At 42.3% G+C, this 19,036-nt stretch overlaps 2 protein-coding genes across 7 annotated transcripts in view; both read left to right on the plus strand.

Annotated features, from left to right (window-relative positions):
* The window catches only part of LOC131190833 (homeobox protein Hox-D3a-like), a 178,392-nt gene continuing 159,356 nt past the window's right edge, over positions 1–19,036 (plus strand). The window contains exon 1 of one of the 2 annotated variants that reach the window (XM_058168266.1): positions 1–1,214. The gene's annotated coding sequence lies outside the window, so the exon portion shown is untranslated. The remainder of the gene's footprint in view (positions 1,215–19,036) is intronic. The other variant, XR_009153331.1, reaches the window with a different exon arrangement.
* HOXC6 (homeobox C6) lies at positions 1,221–18,946 on the plus strand. 5 transcript variants are annotated; one of them, XM_058168267.1, is made up of 3 exons: positions 1,221–1,903; positions 15,634–15,727; positions 16,559–18,946. In XM_058168267.1, the coding sequence occupies exons 1-3, from the start codon at positions 1,274–1,276 to the stop codon at positions 16,894–16,896; spliced, it is 1,062 nt and encodes a 353-aa protein (XP_058024250.1). In that variant the 5' UTR covers positions 1,221–1,273; the 3' UTR covers positions 16,897–18,946. The 5 variants fall into 5 exon arrangements, with proteins under 5 accessions (XP_058024250.1, XP_058024251.1, XP_058024255.1 ...); XM_058168268.1 differs by having other exon boundaries at positions 16,583–18,936; XM_058168272.1 differs by lacking the exon at positions 1,221–1,903 and adding an exon at positions 4,179–4,301 and having other exon boundaries at positions 16,583–18,935.

Here is a 19,036-nt window from a genome sequence, read left to right on the forward strand (position 1 = left end):
CTATGTATATATATATTCTGTATATATATATATTCTATATATATACATTCTATATATATATAAATATACCGTGTATATGTGTGTGTATATGCGTGTGACATACACACCATACATACACATGCATACATACATGCATGCACAAGCATTACATACACACAGAGGTATATCTTGCAGCAGATTCCCCATTCCCCACAATTTTTTTAATGTAATATAGTATACAGATTTGTGTATTTGGAGATATATATCTATATATCTATATCTATATATCTATATACCTCTATCTCTATCTCTATCAATCTATATCTATATCTATATATCTCCCCGTATTATGTGAAACATTCTTGGGAGAGAGAAAAATCTGCTACAGGTTTAATTCAGACCATGGGGAGGTGGCGGCACACAACCCGGGGAAGGAAAGCCTGGAGAAAAAGGGTTGCCAGAGCGTTCAGAGATGTGCTTAGCTTACTCCCCATTCTCCTTTTGGATCTCCCCATCGCTTTGTCCACCAGTTCATTTGCTTGATTAAAGAGGCAAGTCGGAAAATGAGTTGGGAGCATGGCCAGACGGCTTTTGCTGCCACTGGAGTAAACAAATGGGAGCTAGGTTGGAAATAATAAGCGAATTAGCAGCCATAATAGGAAGAATGATAGGGCTGCATGATGGACGCCAACATCTATTCTCCTCAGTCCTGCCTCCTTCTGCATATTAGTTGGATTTCAAACGAATAAATAAATGAATTGGATTTTTAAAAACTAGAGAGAGGGAGGAAGGAAGGAAGGAAGGAAGGTTCTTTCTCTGGCTTCGTTAGAATTTATTCGTATTAATATCTATCTCGTAGTGAGGGAAGATTTGGGTGAGAAGAAAAATGACTCAAGCCAAATGCGTGTGAGCGCATGTGTGTGTGTGTCTATATAATGCATGAAGGTCGACACACACATGTAGATGCATAGAAAGGAGACTTCTATTAACATGGCGACAGAGAAGAGCATTTGCACTCGTCACAAAAAAAATGCAACGCATTCTTGGTTGTTTGCAGAAAATTTACAGCTGAGCAATAAAAGTTTACGACTGAATCACAAGTTGGATTGGCCACAGGAAGTCATGTGGACTCCATCCATGAACGTGAACTTTTTATTGTGGTTTCTCTTATGACTCTTTCGCAGTAGTCCTTCCTTTAACAGTCCAAGCAGTGCCAGTGAAACGGGGGTACGATGGTATCTGTATTTTTTTTCCCTTTATTATTAAGCTCTTCTCTTTTTTTTCGTTGGGGTGGATGGAAAGATTGGGAGGAAATCTCATATTGTCTCTGTTCTCTTCTGGTGTTTTGTTGTGGCTTTTTTTTATTTTTTTGCTTTTCCTTAGGGCTGAAATTGTTGATTATTCTGGGCATTTTAGAATAATAAGTTTACTGCAGCGGCTGGTTGCCTCCTCCTCCTCCTTCTCCTCCTCTTCCTCCTCCTCCCACTCCCCCACCCCTAGGGGCAAAACGCAACACATTTCCTCCGGAGGATGCAATAACGAGGGGGAACAAGGAGTTGTAAATACCTTAAAAAAAAAGAGGGGGGAAGGGGAGGAGAAAGATGCTAGTCCCGCTGTCTTCTGTTCCCCCCTTGCCATGTTCAAAATGAAAAGGATTATTTTTACGCGTGGGTTTTGCTTTCTTGATTTTTCTTTTTTCTTCGTTTTGGTTGTTGCCTTGTGTTTTTTTTCCCCTCCCCTCTTTTTTTCCCTTTTTAAAAAATACATAATATATACTTATTTCTGCGGAGCTGAATTCAGCCTCCCTCAGCGAGACAGGAAAAAGGAGGCAGAAAAGAAAAAGAGTCAGAGTGGGGGAAAGAGAGAGAGAGAGAGAAAGAGAGAGAATGAGAGAGAGGAAAAAAAGAAAGAGAGGGAGAATCTGGTAAGTGTTCCCTTATTGGCTAAAATGTGTAACTAATGATCCGTGGAGATGGGTGGTAAAGATAACGATGCCTCGTTTTCGCGAAATAGACGAAAAGAAGGGGTGTTGCCTGGTTATGACAGAATATGATCAGGCAGGGTCGGCGGCGCAAATGTGGTTAATTCGGGGGCGGGGGGAGAGAGGGGTTGCGGGTGGTGATGTCACTGCGGTCTGGTTTGTTGGAGACGGAGGAAGCCGGGTGCAGTCGGCCTTCCTTGCGCGCTGGCTTCAGTGTTTACTTGGGGAGGGAGGGAGTGTGTAGAGGATGGAAGGGAAGGAAGGAAGGAAGGAAGGAAGCGCGCCGAGCGGGGGTGGCTGGGGCGGGAGGCGGAGGCGAGGAAAGGTCTGTGACAGTGGAGCCCATTGGTTAAAGTCAAGGAGAAGCCCTGATAGAGCTTAAGCTCGGGACGGGCACCGAAGCCAATGAATGGTAAAAAAAAAAAAAAGTGCTGGTGTTTTTTGTTTTTTTTCCCTTCAAAAATGCCGGGGCGAGGGAGGGAGGGCTACCCAGGAGCAACTTTCAATAAGGGCGACTGAAGGCGGTGGGTGCTTTTAGGCACATGCGCAGTGCACCTCCTTATTCCTGGCAACCATAAAACCCACCCACCCCTCCCCCGGCGTACAACGAGAAGGCAAACGGGAATGCCATTTTTAATTAGCAATTACGGGTGGCTTCTATTTGTTTGGCACCGGGAGGGTCTCCTTTGGCTTGCTGCTGATTTCTCCTCCTCCCCACCTCCCCACCCGGTTCACCTCACCGACATCTGGCTAATGGTGGCTTTGCTCAAAGCGTTGGGTTTTTGTTTTTGTGGAAAGGAGAGCGCGGATTTATTTTTAGAAGTTGGTCCTCCCACGTTTTAAGTGTGCGCGTCTCTTACTGGGTCCGCCTCACTTCACCTGCCTACCTTCGGCTCGCTCCCCCCTCCCCTCCCCTCCCCCGCCCATCGCCCTCTTTGTGTGAAAAACGCTGTTCGGTGTAACAATGTACATTGTGCTTCCGTGGGCTTTAATAAATCGCCTGCTACGGCGATTTGCTTACTTGGTTTATGAAATGTTCCTGTAATCTAAGCCTGCTCTGTTTTGACGGTCCCAATATTGTCTGAGTTGTCGTGGGCTGGATTGGTTTGCAATCGTTTGAAAGCAGCTCATTTTAGGAATCTTGATTTGGTTTCTTGGCTTTCTAATTCTGATTAAGAGGTGGCACTTTAGCAAAGAATTGTGAGATGTTTGGGTTGGTTGTTGTTGTTTTTTACACTTTTTCAATATATTTCTCTATCAAAAATCCTGCACTGTCTGAACTAAAGCTGTTGAAAATATTATCACCCCCATTTTTCCTTTGCTTGGTTGGCTATGTTCCCCTATGTTCCCCTATACCTCTTTAATGCTGCTATCCCTCCTTTCAGATTCTTTTAAAACACACACACACAGAGTCACAAAGAGACAGACGCGCTATATATATATATATGGAAATTATATATAAAATATAACCAAAGACCTACATATATATATACATATATATATGTATATATATATATGTATGTTATGGTGTTTTTAAAGAAAATATTTGTAAGAGTCCGATGTAACTTCTGTGCTTTTTATTTGACTGTATCCTAGCCTCCTTATGCTGATCTATGACATAATAAACATTTGATTTGATTTGACATGATATGATTGATATATATATATATATATATATATGTAGGTCTTTGGTTATATTTTATATATAATTTCCATATAAGACACAGAGATCCGAATAAAAGGGCGAGGACCTAAGATAGAAAAGGGTGGAGGAGGGGAAACAATGACTAAGGTCCCCTTCCTAGAGTTTTATTACCAATAGCTCCCCCTTGTCCTCATGAATACAATAGGTGGAAATGCAGGCCTTGGGGGAATGGCACCCTCCTGTTCGTCGGGGGGGGGGATCTTTAGGGCCGCCAGTCTGACTCTTTAATGAAATATTTAGCGTGTTCTGCAACCCGGGTTTATAAAGGCCTGCCTGTCCACCCCCCACCCCCCACCCCGGTGGAAGTTGCCTCCGAACAGCCTGCGCGAGGCTTTGCGCGCGGGGTGGTGGGTGGTGGTGGTGTTTCCCCAGGAGACAAGGGGCTCCGACTGGATCGCGCCGCGCCCGGCACAGAAGCCCATCAAGTTGGCAAATGCCAAGTGCCTCTTTCTCTCCCCCCAACCCCCACCCCGTGGGTTGGCATTAAGAACTAATCGGATCCCAAGGCGTCCGGTGTTTGCCAGCCATCTTATCCGTAGAGAAAACAACAATCGGAGCCAGCGGATCGCCCACCACGGCCACGACCATCGTCACCCACATCCGCTTCCAGATCCCAAGGAGGAAAAGCCAGCAACGGTGAGTCGAGGGGCCTCTTGGAGGAGGAGGAGGGGGGGGAGGAGGAGGGAGGAGGAGGAGGAATGTCCGTCTGTGAAGGAGAGGTGGTGGCCCTGAGTCCCAGCTCCCCAGAGGCAGAGCAGCCTCGGGTTTTCCTGGCTGGGGCGTGGCGTGGCGAGAGGCTGCCAGGGAATCCCCCCTTGGCTCGGCGGTGCGGGCAGCACGTCTCCTCTAGAGTAAGGGAGCCTGGAGCGGAAGAGGCCTCGTTCTTTCTTGCCAAAGCTTGGGCCGGGGTGCGCCTTGGTCGTTTGGTGAGCGCGCTTCGTTGGGGGATGTTGAAAAAAAGAAATAAATCCGGAGGCTTTCCTTGCCAGAGTTAAGGTCTGCGAGCCGCCCTTCCTCTCCAGGCGCGTGAGAAAATCCGGGGTTAGTGCTCCGGGGGTTTGTATACAAGGATTGGAATCAAAGCTCTTTTAAACGATGGAAGGACAAGGCGTAAAAAGGACCGTTGAGTTGTCTACCCTGCCGCTTCCCTTCTCTTCCTGTTTCCCAGGAACACTGTTTTCTCACGTGGAGGTCCACTGGTTAGGATCAATGCCCCCCTTTCATATTTCTTCCTTACGCCCCTGTCGTTTGTTGTGTCTTTTTTTTTTTTTCTGGGGCCGACAGACCTTCCTTTCTGTCACGGGCTGTGCAAAGTACAAAACACGTTTCAATGTATCGAGTCGTTCTTTAGATTGACCTATCGCCGTTGTTCATAAATGTAGGAGATTTTTTTGTGGATATAAAAGGAATGGTTTATTTATTTAAAAAAAGAAGAAGAAGCAGCTGATTTATTTCTCCAGTATTTTACAGGCGTTACGGGTAGGAAATGAATGGCTTCTTTTAGCCATATCATTGAGATAGACAAGGGATGGAGTGAAAGGAAACGCAACCCTTATTGACATGTAGGGTCAGTGAAGAGGATGAATAGATTTCTGGCAATGCCAGAAATTGGGTATTGCCAAACCCAATAGTAGGAAAGTGCCGTTGACTCCTGATCTAATTTTCAGTGGCTTTTAATCGCCACAAACAAATGTGAAAATTGAAAACCATAGGTTTGTCAGAATAATAAAGTTACTCTACCAATCCACACTGGACTAGAGTGGTAGATTATGGTTCGAAATCCTAAATGTGAAGAAGCCTCTGTTCTCAGTGGATTGGTTCAGGCTAACAACAACAACTGTCATTAAAATAATGCAAAGGACTTCACGGTTAGATCATCACAACTAAAAACCTCACATATTTTTTAACAATTGCAAAAGCAAAACCCAGGGGCGGGAAAATATTGCTACAGCTATAGCCAATAACCGTAACAATAATTTTCAGATTATGCTGTGTAGCTCTTTTGCAGCTCAGAAACAGAGAAAGAGAAGAAAGGGTCTGATTGGGAGCTGGAATGATGGCTGAGAGAAAGAGAGAGAGACGATAAACTGCAAAGCTTTGTAAAATGACAATCGCAATAACAAGAGTCATAATCCACTTTGAAGTGGGTGTCATATACCGATTTACATTCCATTCCATAGATAGAGAGAGAGAGAGCTCGTGAGAGCCTAGAGCTCTGCACATGAGCAGTTAGGGTTTTGGGACTCAGATAATGTCATTAAATCCAGGGCCTCTAAAATAACAACAATCAAAAGAAAGATGTCCAAGGCTGAAAAGCAGGCTTGGTCATATCCAAAATCAGGAGGCCTCATTTTTGTTCTCTTCTAAAGCGTATCAAGGGAAGAGCCAGGAGAAAAAGGAAAAAATGAAGACAGCTTTTGCTTTTCTTTGTGCGTGCCACACAACATCGGGGTGTTAGTGTGGGTGCCTTTGGCAGTGTGTATCCTTGTCTATGGCTTTCGGGACTTCCATTCTTTCTTTCTTTTTTTTTTTTAATGTGTGTTGCAATTGGTTCTGTGTATTTTGGGCTTTGGGCATATAAATATCTCGGCTGTTTTTCTCCTGCGATATAGCATTATTTATTAACCTCCATTAATTTGAATACAAGTCTATTTCGGAAAGCTATTTTCTTTTCTTTCTTTTTAAACTCAATGAGGGTTGAAATGTTTGCTAAATGTCTCAAGATGAGCCCAGAGGTTTTAGAGAGGAATCAAATTAAGAAAACCAAGCAAAACCGCCATCCCAAAAGCTCTTTAAGCAAAATGTAACAACAGAGGCCAAAACGAAAGCTGGGTAAAAGATTAACCGGAGAAGGAAATATGGAACTCTGTGTGCACATATATGTATAAGGCATCTATGGTTCTAATAATTGTTCAACGGATATGCATGTATGTTCATGAGTCTGTGTGATATATGCTACATATTACATATATATAGAGGGGAGACAAAATGCCACCACATGTATATAGGAGAGATCAGAGCTTGTATATGTCTAGCCATTTTAGTAGCAACTCCATCCTTCAGTGTCTTACTTGGAACGGTCTTGCAGAGTTAAATTCAGAGTTTCAATCTGATATGGATTTTACAGTTCTTTCTCCTTCGTTATTTGGCTGACTGGGAATGGAGGGTTGTTCATTGCTGATGCTGGCAAACATCTTCTCAACATCTTCTTAGCGTGGAAGTTCACTGTGCTCAGATGGGATTATTCCTTTTCTTTCTCTGATGTTCTGGGTCTGAGTCTGTCCCAAAGAGGGAAATCTGGTGGTTCAATGGACAGAAAGAGATTAAAGAGATAAACCAAATAGAGAAGCCATTGGACAAGTTACTGACTTTCCCTCTAGTTTGGCTGTCTTTCTTTCTTTCTTTCTCTCTCTCTCTCTCTCTTTCTTTTTCTTTCTTTCTTTCTTTCTTTCTTTCTTTCTTTCTTCCTTCCTTCCTCTCTCTCTCTCTTTCTTTCTTTTTTCTTCCTTCCTTTGTTCCTGCAAATTTACCATATTTTAAGCTATAGGGATTGTGATTATATTACCTAAGCATATATAAGGGAGGAACCCACTACTCCACAATAATGGGCTGCAATTTGCTTCACAGTAGATCTAGTGGATTCCTTCTGTTGATCTCCATGAGATTTCTGCACTCCTCCTTGTCTCTTGGCTCCATTGCTCAGCTTTCCAGGGGCATAATTTTCTGGGTAGGTTATATAGTAGTCCATTTCTTTGGTCAATATTTCTGCTTTTAATATATGCAAATATAATATGAGAAACCCGAGGCTGTTTCTGCTGCCTTCCTCAATGTAGGGAAGCAGGTTTCCCTGGTGTTCAACTGGGTGAGTCCAATTCAAAGGTTGCTTCTCGACTTTCCAATTAAGAACCATTCAGTTTTGGCCACCGGGTTCCCTACTGGATCAGTCTAGAGGGTACCAGGGTTGTTTGGGCATTATTTAGATATTGTCTTTGATTGAAATAATCATGGAGGCTGTGTGTAAGAGAGAGACAACGTGAGTGTGCACAAACCTGCACTCCGATGAATGGATACAATTTTATGCTGAGTGTTATTTAATCCTGGTAGTAATTTCTGCCCCCCCCCTTCTTGGTTCTTTTATTTAACCACTATTTTTGTTTACTTGTTTTGTATACTGCCACCAAGTGACTGAAAGCTGACAAGCCAACATTTTTCCAATCCAGACTCTCTTCTCTCTCTTCTGATCTGTCTCCCCCACTCTCGCCCCCCCCACCAATCCCTGTTCTTCCCGAAGATAAACCGAGATGGGGGAGGGCGAAACCCAAAATAATCTTATTTCATAAATGAAGAGAGTTTGAATGGCTTGATGGAAGGAAGAAGGATCAGCCGGGGCCCGTAAAAAAAGGCCGATTTTGTAAAAGCCATTCAAGCCGGGACACAGACCCTATTGCTAAATTTTCAGCAGCCTCCTAGTGAGGACTTGGATGAATAGTTGCAACTAAGGAAAAGTTTGAATTGCCAAAGCTTTTGGAAGTCAGCTGTTTGAGATGGGGTGTCTTTTCACTGAAATTTTCAGCCGGCTGCCGCACACACTCTCGTCTCATCTCGCGTGGCGTTTTAAATCACTGTCCGATCAGGGTGTTCATAAAAATAGATAAGGCCCGTAAGCTGCGAGACACCTCTTTTTTTTTTTTGTCCCAGCCCCTATTACTTTCCTGGCAAAAAGAAAAGAAAAGAAAAGAAAAGAAGTCCTAAAATACCAGATTGCGTTCCCTTGAAAGGCAACATAAACCAACTACTGTAGTTTCTTAAAAGTGCAGAAAAAGAGTTTTCTAAATAGAGTAGTTTAATTCTATTTAAGTGATTAGCTTTTTTAAAACAACATATTGCAGTAACTAATACTGTGGTTTGGATACTTTTGCCCTTCCTTCCTTCCTTCCTTCCTTCCTTCCTTCCTTCCTTCCTTCCTTCCTTCCTTCCTTCCTTTCTCTTTTTGCCTTCCTTCCTTGCCTTTTCCCTGCCTTCTTTCCGTTTTTTGTAGCATCTGGAGATTAATTTTCCCTCACCCCTTCCGCCATGTGCAAACAATAAAATAAGAGCTCATAGATAATGGCAACCGTTTCTCATTGCTGAATTATTATTCCTGAACGTATTAAACTCCTATTCTTCTTTGTTTAATTTGTTCACAGGCACAAGTAGTTGCTTACAACCATATTTTATGTGGCTTTATAATATCATGCTTTATAATTTTAAGACAGTAACTATTGTCATTGACAGCACAGTGTGACGTCATGGCCTCTGCTCCTTTAAATGTCAAAATGTAGGAGGGGAAGCATTGGAGGGAACATGTCCATGCAATAAAATGTAATCGAAGTCAGCCATAAAGTATTCTAACCTGAACATCTCTTGGTGAAATGTGCAATGTTATTGGGACTACCGTGGATGTAACGTGGAAGAACTCAACTAAATAATTCAACTTTATAAAAAAGTTAAATTTCTTTTTCCTCCCCACTATCAGCACTTATATTTCATATTATTTCAAAATGATATTAGATTATTATAATCTAATTATCTAATTATTATAACAAACATATTGACAATAACATGCTTTCAGTAAACGAAGAGAAATCTCTAGTTTGAGTTGCTTATAGAGGACATGCCTTTAATTAATTAAGATTTAATTCAAGAGAGCTAACAGTGGTGGGATGGGAAGGTAAATGTTGGAGATAGTGAAGTTGTGCTGTTACTTGTGAACCTGACAGATTTCCAATTTTGGGAAGCAAGAAGATCTGGAAAAAAAAAGATAAGAAAAGCAAAACAGACCAGTGAATAAAACCATGCCATCAATGGGTTTAAACATTGGTTGATGTGTAGGAAATCTGCAGAAATACTTAAGAAAATAAGAAAAGAACTTGAAATCTGATAAAGGGTAATGCATTTATTTCCAACCTGTTTAAAAACAATGCATTCTGTCTCTCTCACTTTCCTTCATGTCCAATTAGTGTTGCTTTTGATCGTTGCAGACTTTTGCTTATCCCCAGATCTCCCATCCTCCATAATGCAAGTAATATTTAGATTTTGCCTCTCCCACACATTGCCTGGCTTCCACCCTACCCTCCCTTCCCCTCCACCTCTGGGAATAGCTTCTTTTTTAAAACCTCTTGGTTATCTTCCCAGTATGTGACTGACTATGTGTGTTTGTATGTGCATGTATAAATATATACATATACTAGTATTCACCTAATACTGGTGCATGTGTGAATGTATCCTGTACCATAGTGGGAAGAGCTGCAGAGCCGATTGTCTAAGAACAGTATGTCTTTTCATTAGTTTTGTAGGACCACAGAATCATAAACAAAGCAGGACTTGGTTTGGCATTAATTTTTTTTAAAATGGTTTTTTTTAAAAAAAAGTTGCATGTTTTGTTGTTTTTTCTCACATGAAAACAATTGAATTGTGAAATGTAGAGATAGGATTTCTGTGATAAACTGAGTGAAAAGGCAAGTGGTCAGGGGAGAACAAGCAAGAAAAATAAAACAAGGCAGAAAGAGAAAGGAAAGCCCTGTTTTGCAATTCTCACTGGTCTAGATATATTTACCAACAAGAATTATTTTGATGGCATTTAACTCCATTGTTCCAGGTTGGATTTTTCGGGGAGGGGGGACGACATTGTAATAAACATCATTTCCGCTTTGTAATGGCAGACATCAGAAGGGGGATCAAACTAAATGAAAGTAATAAGTCTATGTATTTTAAATAATCAAGATGTAATTAACTGTTATGCAGTGGACACTTTGAAACAAGGCAAATGTCTTCCTCGGGCATAATTGGTTTGTGGTATTTATTTGCCATGTATTTTGGGTTAGCTTTGAAACATGATTATGGTTCGCGACACAGCCAGCCAGATGTTTAGGCTGGATCTGCCATTTTTATCCACCTAATCCTGGTCTTTCCCAAGGACCTGCAAATAGAGAGATGTTGGTTGTTTGCTGGTTTATGATTCCTTATTTTTATTATGGTTGCTTATCCAGTCTGCCGGTTTAGTGGAGTCATTATTATTATTATTATTGTTATTATGTTATTTATGGAAAGAGTCAAGATTTGATTAAGAAATTTACTTGGTCAGGGCTGTGGAACTTCAGTGCAATCTCTCTAAATAAATAATTACAAAGCAAGAAGCCTTGCCTGTAATAAATGTCAAGTCCAAAATGGCCGAGATAACATATCTAAGGTGAGATCAGCTCGAATGGGAAAAAAAACAACACACTCCCACAATATAAAAAAAACCCCACTCATAAAATGACATGAGCATTTTACACAGAGCACCTTAAAACCCATGTTCCTTCCTCATAAACGATGACCTCATGCTATATGCTTATGTGCTATTCTGCTTATCTATCGATTTCCTGTTTCCAAGAGATGCATACATAATATCTTCCTTTAGGGTTTCAGGGTTTTGTTTTCCTGATGGTTCCCCCCCCCTTTACGTGGCTACGTGTGACTTATGAAATGACGTGTAAAACATGCGTGGATGTGGACAGGATTTTACAGCACCTGTGAAATCACATGGGATATATAGTGCTGGATCTGGTTACCCCACTAATTTGTCCCATCCACCTATAAAAGGAATACAGTGGGTACATAACTGGCCACCCTGAGCTCTATAAATAGACAAGAGTAAAGACTCACACACCGTGTGTGTCTGTGCTTCATCAGTGTGCGCGTGGTGTGTGTTTAGGGGAGGAGTGAAGTGAAGGATTCTAATCCATCTATCAAGGGATAATAATAATACGTGTTTTCTACCCAAGAGTTCAACCTAATCCTATATATGAACTGTAAACCAAAGCATTTGACTTAAGGCAACCATTAATATAGACCTATTTAAATGGAATCAGGCAAAAACTGCATTTAGGAACAATCCATTTTCTATATCCAGATCGCAGCCTAGGTGAGAATTTGTGGATCTCCCCACCCCCCCTCTGCCCTTGCGTGAACAGTCTCAGCTGATCCTCCAGTCATTCCCATCCCACAAAATCCATCCCTCCCTCTCCCCTCCGTGCTCCACAAACAGTCAAGTAAACAAAACGGTGTCTGGATTTCCATTCAAGATCACATCACAAAATCAGAGTCTGGCAAGAGCAAAAAGAAAAAAAAACGAAAAGCTCCACGGTGTAACATACTTGTTTCCATTCAGTCATTATTCGGGCTAGAAAACAGAGTGTGCATTTCTGAAGCTTTCCTCTAAATCAGTTCATCAATTCGCCCATTATTGCTGGGAGAGAATCATAATGAGGCATATTTTTCTCCTTTAGCATCAAGATAGAGGTAAAATCTGGGGGAGGAGGGGCGAGGGGGAAAAAAGGGAAAAATAGCTTATGAGTCAGAGATGTTATTACAGCTTTCTTTGGGCACTTTAGCTCCAGGGGGTGGGGAGGGGAGAGACCCAACTGCTATTCAAGAACTATTCCAGGATTTGTGCATATTTTCACTGCTGTGTAGCAGTTTTAATAAAACATCTGTTCTGCTGCTTCTGCTGATGAGATGATACAATTGCTTGCAGATTCATTTGTATAGAAAGAGACCTACGCATTTCGCTACTTAGGTTTGCAGGAAAGGTGGGAAGGAAGGGCTACCACCTTTGATTTAAATGCATTCTAGATATCTACAGACAAGAGACAAGACGCCCATGTAAAATTTCAGGGCCACTAAAGTGCTCACTTGCACTAAAAATACGTGGCTGACAAAATGTGAGTTTTTGGAATCTTGAACTTTGTGTGTGTGTGTTTGCGCCTGCTCTGTACTGTGTACATGTGTGCATTTTAGCATTTCCTAAGCCGTCCAACCAAATGTTAAGGAAGGGTTTTGTGACACATTTCTTTGTGCCAGCTGTTTTCTCATCCTCATAACACAACCAAACTTTGAGGTTTTCTCTTCTGTTTAGAAAAGTAATAAACACAAATCCCTTTATCCTTTCTAAAAGGGCTCTTTAGGACCTATAGAGCCCACTACACACTCCCTCCCTTCCTCCCACCATAAACCTTTTTACATCACATAATCTCAGCTCTTTCAACCAAGATTAGGAGTATTACAACACTTTTAAAAAGAAGCCTTTAAAAAAAAAAGTAGCGCTTACTTACCAGGAAAAAAAATAAAATAAGGGAGGACGGAGAGTTATGGAGGCTTTGTGACTTTTAATGGATTCCTGATTTATACTAGAGCATTTTCTTTTAAAGGACCACCATTCTAAATATAAATATAACTTCACTCACTGAAGAGTCTTCACAGGGGAACTCTTATTAAAGAGGAAGTGGGAAGGCAGTTCCTTCTGTCAATTCAGGGGGTTGGGTGCCTAGAACACTGATTTAGTTTACAGGCCATCTTGGAGCTTTTCAAATAATCCTGAACTGAAATTAATTTCACTAAATCCCTTCAGATTATGGGTTTACCCATCCTCGTCCATGTATGCCCGTATAAAATGCTTTGCAAAGCGTACCTCCTAGGAGGCGGGTAAGTGGAAATAGGAACAGGGTCATCTTGGCCCTTCTTCCTACCTTCCCTCCCTCCCTCCCTCCCTCCCCCTCACCCCACTTTTTTTAAAAAAATAACATCCTAGGCTACAATGTAAAGTTTCAGGGAGAGGGGGACACTATTGCCTTACACACTGTAAGCCGCCCTGAGTCTTCGGAGAAGGGCGGGATATAAATGTAAATTTAAAAAAAATATATTGCAAGGTGGGGAAAGTGAAAAAAACAACAACACCGTATTGGGCATCTGTAAGTCTCTTGCCCATGAAACCAATCTCTTCCTATTTTGTTTTTTGTTTTTAAGCTTTCCACGGTTTTTATACAAGAAGTGTAACGCCTAATGCTGGACACGATGAATACGACTTCTTCTGCCTTCTGTGTGTGTGTGTGTGTGTGTGTGTCTGTTGTGGTCCGGTTTATGGCTTTACTACTGCCTCTGATTACTTTGCTTTGTTAAACAGAGGAAAAAGACCATAAACGCTTTTGGCATCCGTTGGCATCCGGGTTCCTTTTGGAGATGAGGGGTGCTCACAGGAGGAAGGATTTGCCTCTTTTTCAGCCCACCAAGGAGAGTTACTTCATCCCAGCAAGGGATGTTCAAAGTACTGGCCTGCTGGGGGAGGGGGCGGGGTGGGGGGAGAAAGCAAACGTAAAGATATTCAATCGGAGAGGGGTCTGGTTTCCCTTTATGGACCCTTCCATTTATTATTATGATTCTCCCTTTAATGCAGCTAAACAAAAGCCCTTGGAAACCAGGCCCAGATTTCTTAGCCCTAATTGAATTTTTAAAGAGCAAACCAATAGCAGGACGATTGAGCCTTGCTTCAGTTTACACATCAGGTATATTTTACATTTAAGGGGCAATTTATGGCCCCGGATTGAAATTAAAATGAGATTAGCTGTCTTCATTTCAATTAGAGTGTGTGTGTGTGGGGGGGGGGAAATCCAGCAGAGGAGTAGAATACAGCCCACTCTCTAATCTAACTAAATATTTCAAGGGGAAGTTTTCTAATCAGCCACAGATATCTGAAGCCATAAATTCTGCCCCCTCCCCCACCTTTATTTTTGCAAATGTAAACACGAGGTGCTCCTTCTAACCCACACCGCTCCCTAGAGAAAGGGAAGGTAATGAAAGATTGGGGGTGCTACAAACGCAAACAGGACCCTAACAATGACAAATCCTTCCTCTTCCTTTTTTTCTTCTTCCTTGAAGCAAAGCAATAGTATTAAATGAAAAGATTAATAAAGCCAGCTCGGAATTTGGGGGCCAGAAGGAATGAAAGAAGGAGCTTGCAAAGTTCTTCGCATTCCAAACTCCAGGAATACACTTCAAGAAGATACGCGTCTCTATCCAACTGTCACTTCTTCCCCTGCCTGTCTTTTCAAAGATTGTTTTTTGGGAAAACACTAGCATTTAATTCCACGTTTATTGACTGACAGTAAATTAGTGGCGGGAAAGAGAATTTATGGTTTAATATTTTATGCATAGTTCAGATTTATGGCTATAATCTCTGTGCTGTTTGGTTGTTAGAGGTATTAAGCAAGGTATTTATTCAAAAGAATAAATATCCTGATTTCTGTTCTCTATGGTTCCTTTCCTTTCCTTTCCTTTCCTTTCCTTTCCTTTCTTTTCTTTTCCTTTCCGTTCCTTTCCTTTCCTTTCCTTTCCTTTCTTTTCTTTTCCGTTCCTTTCCTTTCCTTTCCTTTCCTTTCCGTTCCTTTCCTTTCCTTTCCTTTCCTTTCCTTAATATTTTTAAGGCAACACTTTCTTTGCACTATGATTCCTTTTTTTCCCCCTTATCCTTCCCCCCCCTCCTTCTTCAGTCCTCTCCCACCTTCCCTCTCCCCCTCAATCATACTTACTCTCCCCTCCCCTCTTCTTCTAAACCGTCTTTATATTTAGAATTTCGAGACTTACTTTCAATGCATACTTAGTTTCAACTGGGGAATCAACACAAGCAAAAGCCATTTTTCCGTGTCTTGACATCCAGTTTCCTATTGGCTCACCGCGGGTCAGCTGACTTTGTCATTTTGTCTGTCCTGGAGTGGAGCCGTCCCTATAACAATCTAGTTCAGACTACAAACTGGAGACAGAAATAAATATTAAAGAAATCATACAAGCCAGGTACAGGGGGGAAGATATGAATTCCTATTTCACAAACCCGTCGCTCTCTTGCCACCTCACCAGTGGTCAAGAGGTCTTGCCCAGCGTGCCGCTCAATTCCACTGCCTATGACCCTGTAAGGCATTTTTCAACTTATGGAGCAGCGGTCGCTCAAAACAGGATCTATTCATCTCCTTTTTATTCACCGCAAGATAATGTTGTGTTTAGCTCCAGTCGGGGACCATATGATTACGGATCGAATGCGTTTTATCAAGAAAAGGACATGCTCTCTAGCTGCAGGCAAAATTCTATGGGACACAATACACAAACTTCTATTGCACAGGATTTTACAAGTGACCAAAACAGGAGCACGTCCCAGGAACAGAAAGCTAGCATTCAAATATACCCGTGGATGCAGCGCATGAACTCCCACAGTGGTAAGTTTTACAGCTTGCAGAGATAAATTAAATAAACTGAACCATCTTTATGGCCGTCTCCCCAGCAGAACAGGCTCAGCTACTTTTTATGGCCCCATAAAAACAATCATATAGCTTCCTCACAGTTGCCGCTACAGGCCTTTTATTTGTTAAGTTGTTGCAGGCAAATATGGCTTGTTATGCTCTTTCTAATTAAAAGACTTTGGGAGTGTAAAATATCCATAATAAAGTGCAATCAGCTCCGATTCCATCCCCACCCTCCCACCCACCCAATAGTGGAGTTTTGGGGGAGTTAGGTGTAGAAAATAGATTTTTTTAAAAAATTGAAGTTTCCCTGATAGGTGAGAAAGGGCATTTGGAGGGGGGGGATGCAAAATGTCTGGTCCAATAATGGGTTGAGAGATGGGGTTTTATGAAGTAGCTCGACTTCAGAACGTATGGAAGGAGCGTCTATTCCTAGTAATTAAAGCAGCATTGGAGTGAAGATCTAATTGGATTTTTTTTCCCTTTTTAAGATTGCCGAAATAATTAAAACAAAACATTCGGAATCTTTGCAAATAAGAACGGAGCATGCTTTCAATTAGAGGCTTTCCCCTTTCTTGTTCGGTCTCCCTCCATGTGTGCTGAAAGATTTTAATGAATAGCCAGCCTAAGGAGCAGAATTAAATTGGAATGGGTGGGGATATGATGAAGACGGGGGGCTTGGAGGGTGGGGTTGTTAGATGACTTCCTTTCAGTGTTTTTTTAAAAAAATATTTTATGTGTTTTATTTATTTTCTATGGACTTATAAGACCTGTTGTTGGCCCGAAGCCGTAGCTAATCGTTCTTAGTTTGTTTGGTTTCCGAATCCCTAGGAGTCGGCTACGGAGCAGATCGGAGGAGGGGGCGTCAGATCTACTCGCGCTACCAGACGCTGGAACTGGAGAAGGAGTTCCATTTTAACCGCTACTTGACGCGGCGGCGGCGGATTGAGATCGCCAACGCGCTGTGCCTCACGGAACGCCAGATCAAGATCTGGTTCCAAAACCGGAGGATGAAATGGAAAAAAGAGAGCAATCTGACTTCTACTCTACCCGGGGGAGGTGGGGCCGGAGAAGCCGCCGAGAGCTTGGGCGCCAAGGAAGAGAAAAGAGAAGAAGAGACACAGGAGGAAAAAGCGAAGGAATGAATGGACGGGGACGGCTCGGCCAAGCAATTTTCTTCCCCTCCCCTCCGGTCTCACCCACGAGCATATCACAGAGAAGGTCCCCTTCCTTTCCTCCCACCACCCGACTCCCTCCTGCCTTCCTTTCCCTTCTCATTACTGCAGGCACAAACGCTGCATTGGGTTAAATTAAAAAGGGTGGGTGGGTGGGGGAGATAGAAATCCCCTTCCTCCATCTTCCGTTTCCAGCGCTCAGGTTCCAGACCCCTGACTCCCAAATCTCCTTTACTTTCCCCTTTTAGAGGCTCCTGTCCCCCTTGCCCAGTGACCCGGGTTTTTTCTTAAAGTATATACACACACACACACAATCACATACAGAGAGGGAGAGACACACACATACACAGACACGAGTGAGAGAAACTCCCCCTGCCATTCCTTCTTCGCCCTTCCTAGACAGAATCTCGCTTGCCAAAGGAGAAGGGTTCTGTGTTAGGAGCTGCCTTCGGGTAGTGCTGGGTTCGACCATGCAGGTCCAAAAGAACTCTGGGCAGTTTCAGTTTCTTAATAAAATTAAAATAAAATTTTAAAAAAGGAAGGAGCGGCTGCTGGTGGCGATGTGGATTCGTGGAAAAGAAGCTGGGTTGAAAAGGAAAAAAAAAGAGAAAGAAAACACATAGCACAGTTCACCGGCTCACCTATGAAAATAACTTCCCTCCATATATCCATCTCGACGTCTACGTCCGCCTAAATATAGCGCTTTCTTTCCAGAGTAAACTCATTGTATTGAAAACACTACCTGAAGTCATGATGCATACGACAAACTGTGACGGTTTCTGTGTGAATATTTTTAGCTGTATTTGTGGTCTCTGTATTTATATTTATGTTTAGCACTGTAATGGTCAAACGGTAAAGTGAATGGCATTCTATAGCGAGTAGGAGAAAAGCAAACCTTGAGTTAAGCTTCCTAGCATCATGTATAAAAAAAAAGTCATGTCCAAAGGACTATGGTTGAGTATTTAATAAAAACTGGATATTATTTTTAAAAATTACTGGTATATATATATATATATTTTCGACGTTCAATGGGGGACAATTTCGCGCCGAAGCATTTTGCAAAATCGACTCGCCGTGTTTCGTAGCTGGATCGAACCCCGTTTAATTTCCGCAGCAAGGCAGCTGATAGGCGGAAATAATTTATTTCCTATTAAGTAGGCCGAGGATGACTTTAACACCTCTTTCTCTCTCTCTCTCTCTCTCCACTCTTGCATAACCATAGATATGTTCAGGCACAGTCACAGGTAGGCATAAAAAACTTCCATTCCAGATGGGCAAATTCCTAGGCCCAGAAGTCCACCTTTTTTTCAAAATAGCGTGCTTTCTCAAGGCCAGTTTTAAGCACAAAAGCACAAAAGATGTCCTTATCAAAGAGAAAGGCCAAGGCACAAAGGAATCTCTCTGCCTCCTTTTCTAAATTTATTTCGAGGTTGAGAACAGGTGGGCAGGAGTTATTGAGGAGGGGGGGAAAGAAAAGTTCAGAAAGCGCAATGGACAAAATCTCTTGATGCGCCACACAGCCACCGAGCTTTCTTTGGGGCAGAGGGCTCCACAGTGGCTCGGGTTTAGGTCAGAAGCATCCTAGTCCCAAATGCAAATGTCTGGGATGCGTGAAGTTCTGGCCTCTGGATGTCTGGATAGCCTTAGCTACGCTTTCTTTCGCGGGTTCTATTCAATCACCCGGTCCCAGTTTAAAAAAAGAAAAGAAAAAGGGGGAAAAAAAAGACCACAACTACTCCTGACACCCCACCATTAAATTGATTTCGCCTACCTCTGTTCGTCTGAACCCAAGGGATACTGAAGTCATCCCTTTCTCGAAATCATAAGGAGCCTCAAAAACTCCCAGAGCTGAGAATTGCTGTTTTTTTTTTTTTAAAAAAGCCAGTCTCGCACATGTCCTGGGGAGGCGAGGAATAGACTCAACAACATTTCGGGAAACCTGAGCCAAAACTTTCCAGGGTTTCCTTTAGCGATTTGTCCCTTAATGCGAACAACAAACAAACAAACAATTAAATAAGCTAACTTATTCAGGAGTGAAAGATGACCCCCCATAAGGAGGTTTTTTTAAAAAATAAATTAAATAGATGCTTTCCCCCCCCCCCCACCAGCC

The sequence above is a fragment of the Ahaetulla prasina genome, chromosome 2, assembly GCF_028640845.1.
Source record: "Ahaetulla prasina isolate Xishuangbanna chromosome 2, ASM2864084v1, whole genome shotgun sequence".
NCBI classification, from domain to species: Eukaryota; Metazoa; Chordata; class Lepidosauria; order Squamata; family Colubridae; genus Ahaetulla; species Ahaetulla prasina.

What these genes read in the sequence shown, in the direction of transcription:
- HOXC6 (XM_058168267.1), top strand. Translation starts at nt 1,274, where the DNA reads ATGGAAAGATTGGGAGGAAATCTCATATTGTCTCTGTTCTCTTCTGGT. An exon ending in AGAAAGAGAGGGAGAATCTG is followed by an intron (nt 1,904 to 15,633) that starts GTAAGTGTTCCC and finishes TCTATTGCACAG; the next exon opens with GATTTTACAAGTGACCAAAA. An exon ending in GCGCATGAACTCCCACAGTG is followed by an intron (nt 15,728 to 16,558) that starts GTAAGTTTTACA and finishes AATCGTTCTTAG; the next exon opens with TTTGTTTGGTTTCCGAATCC.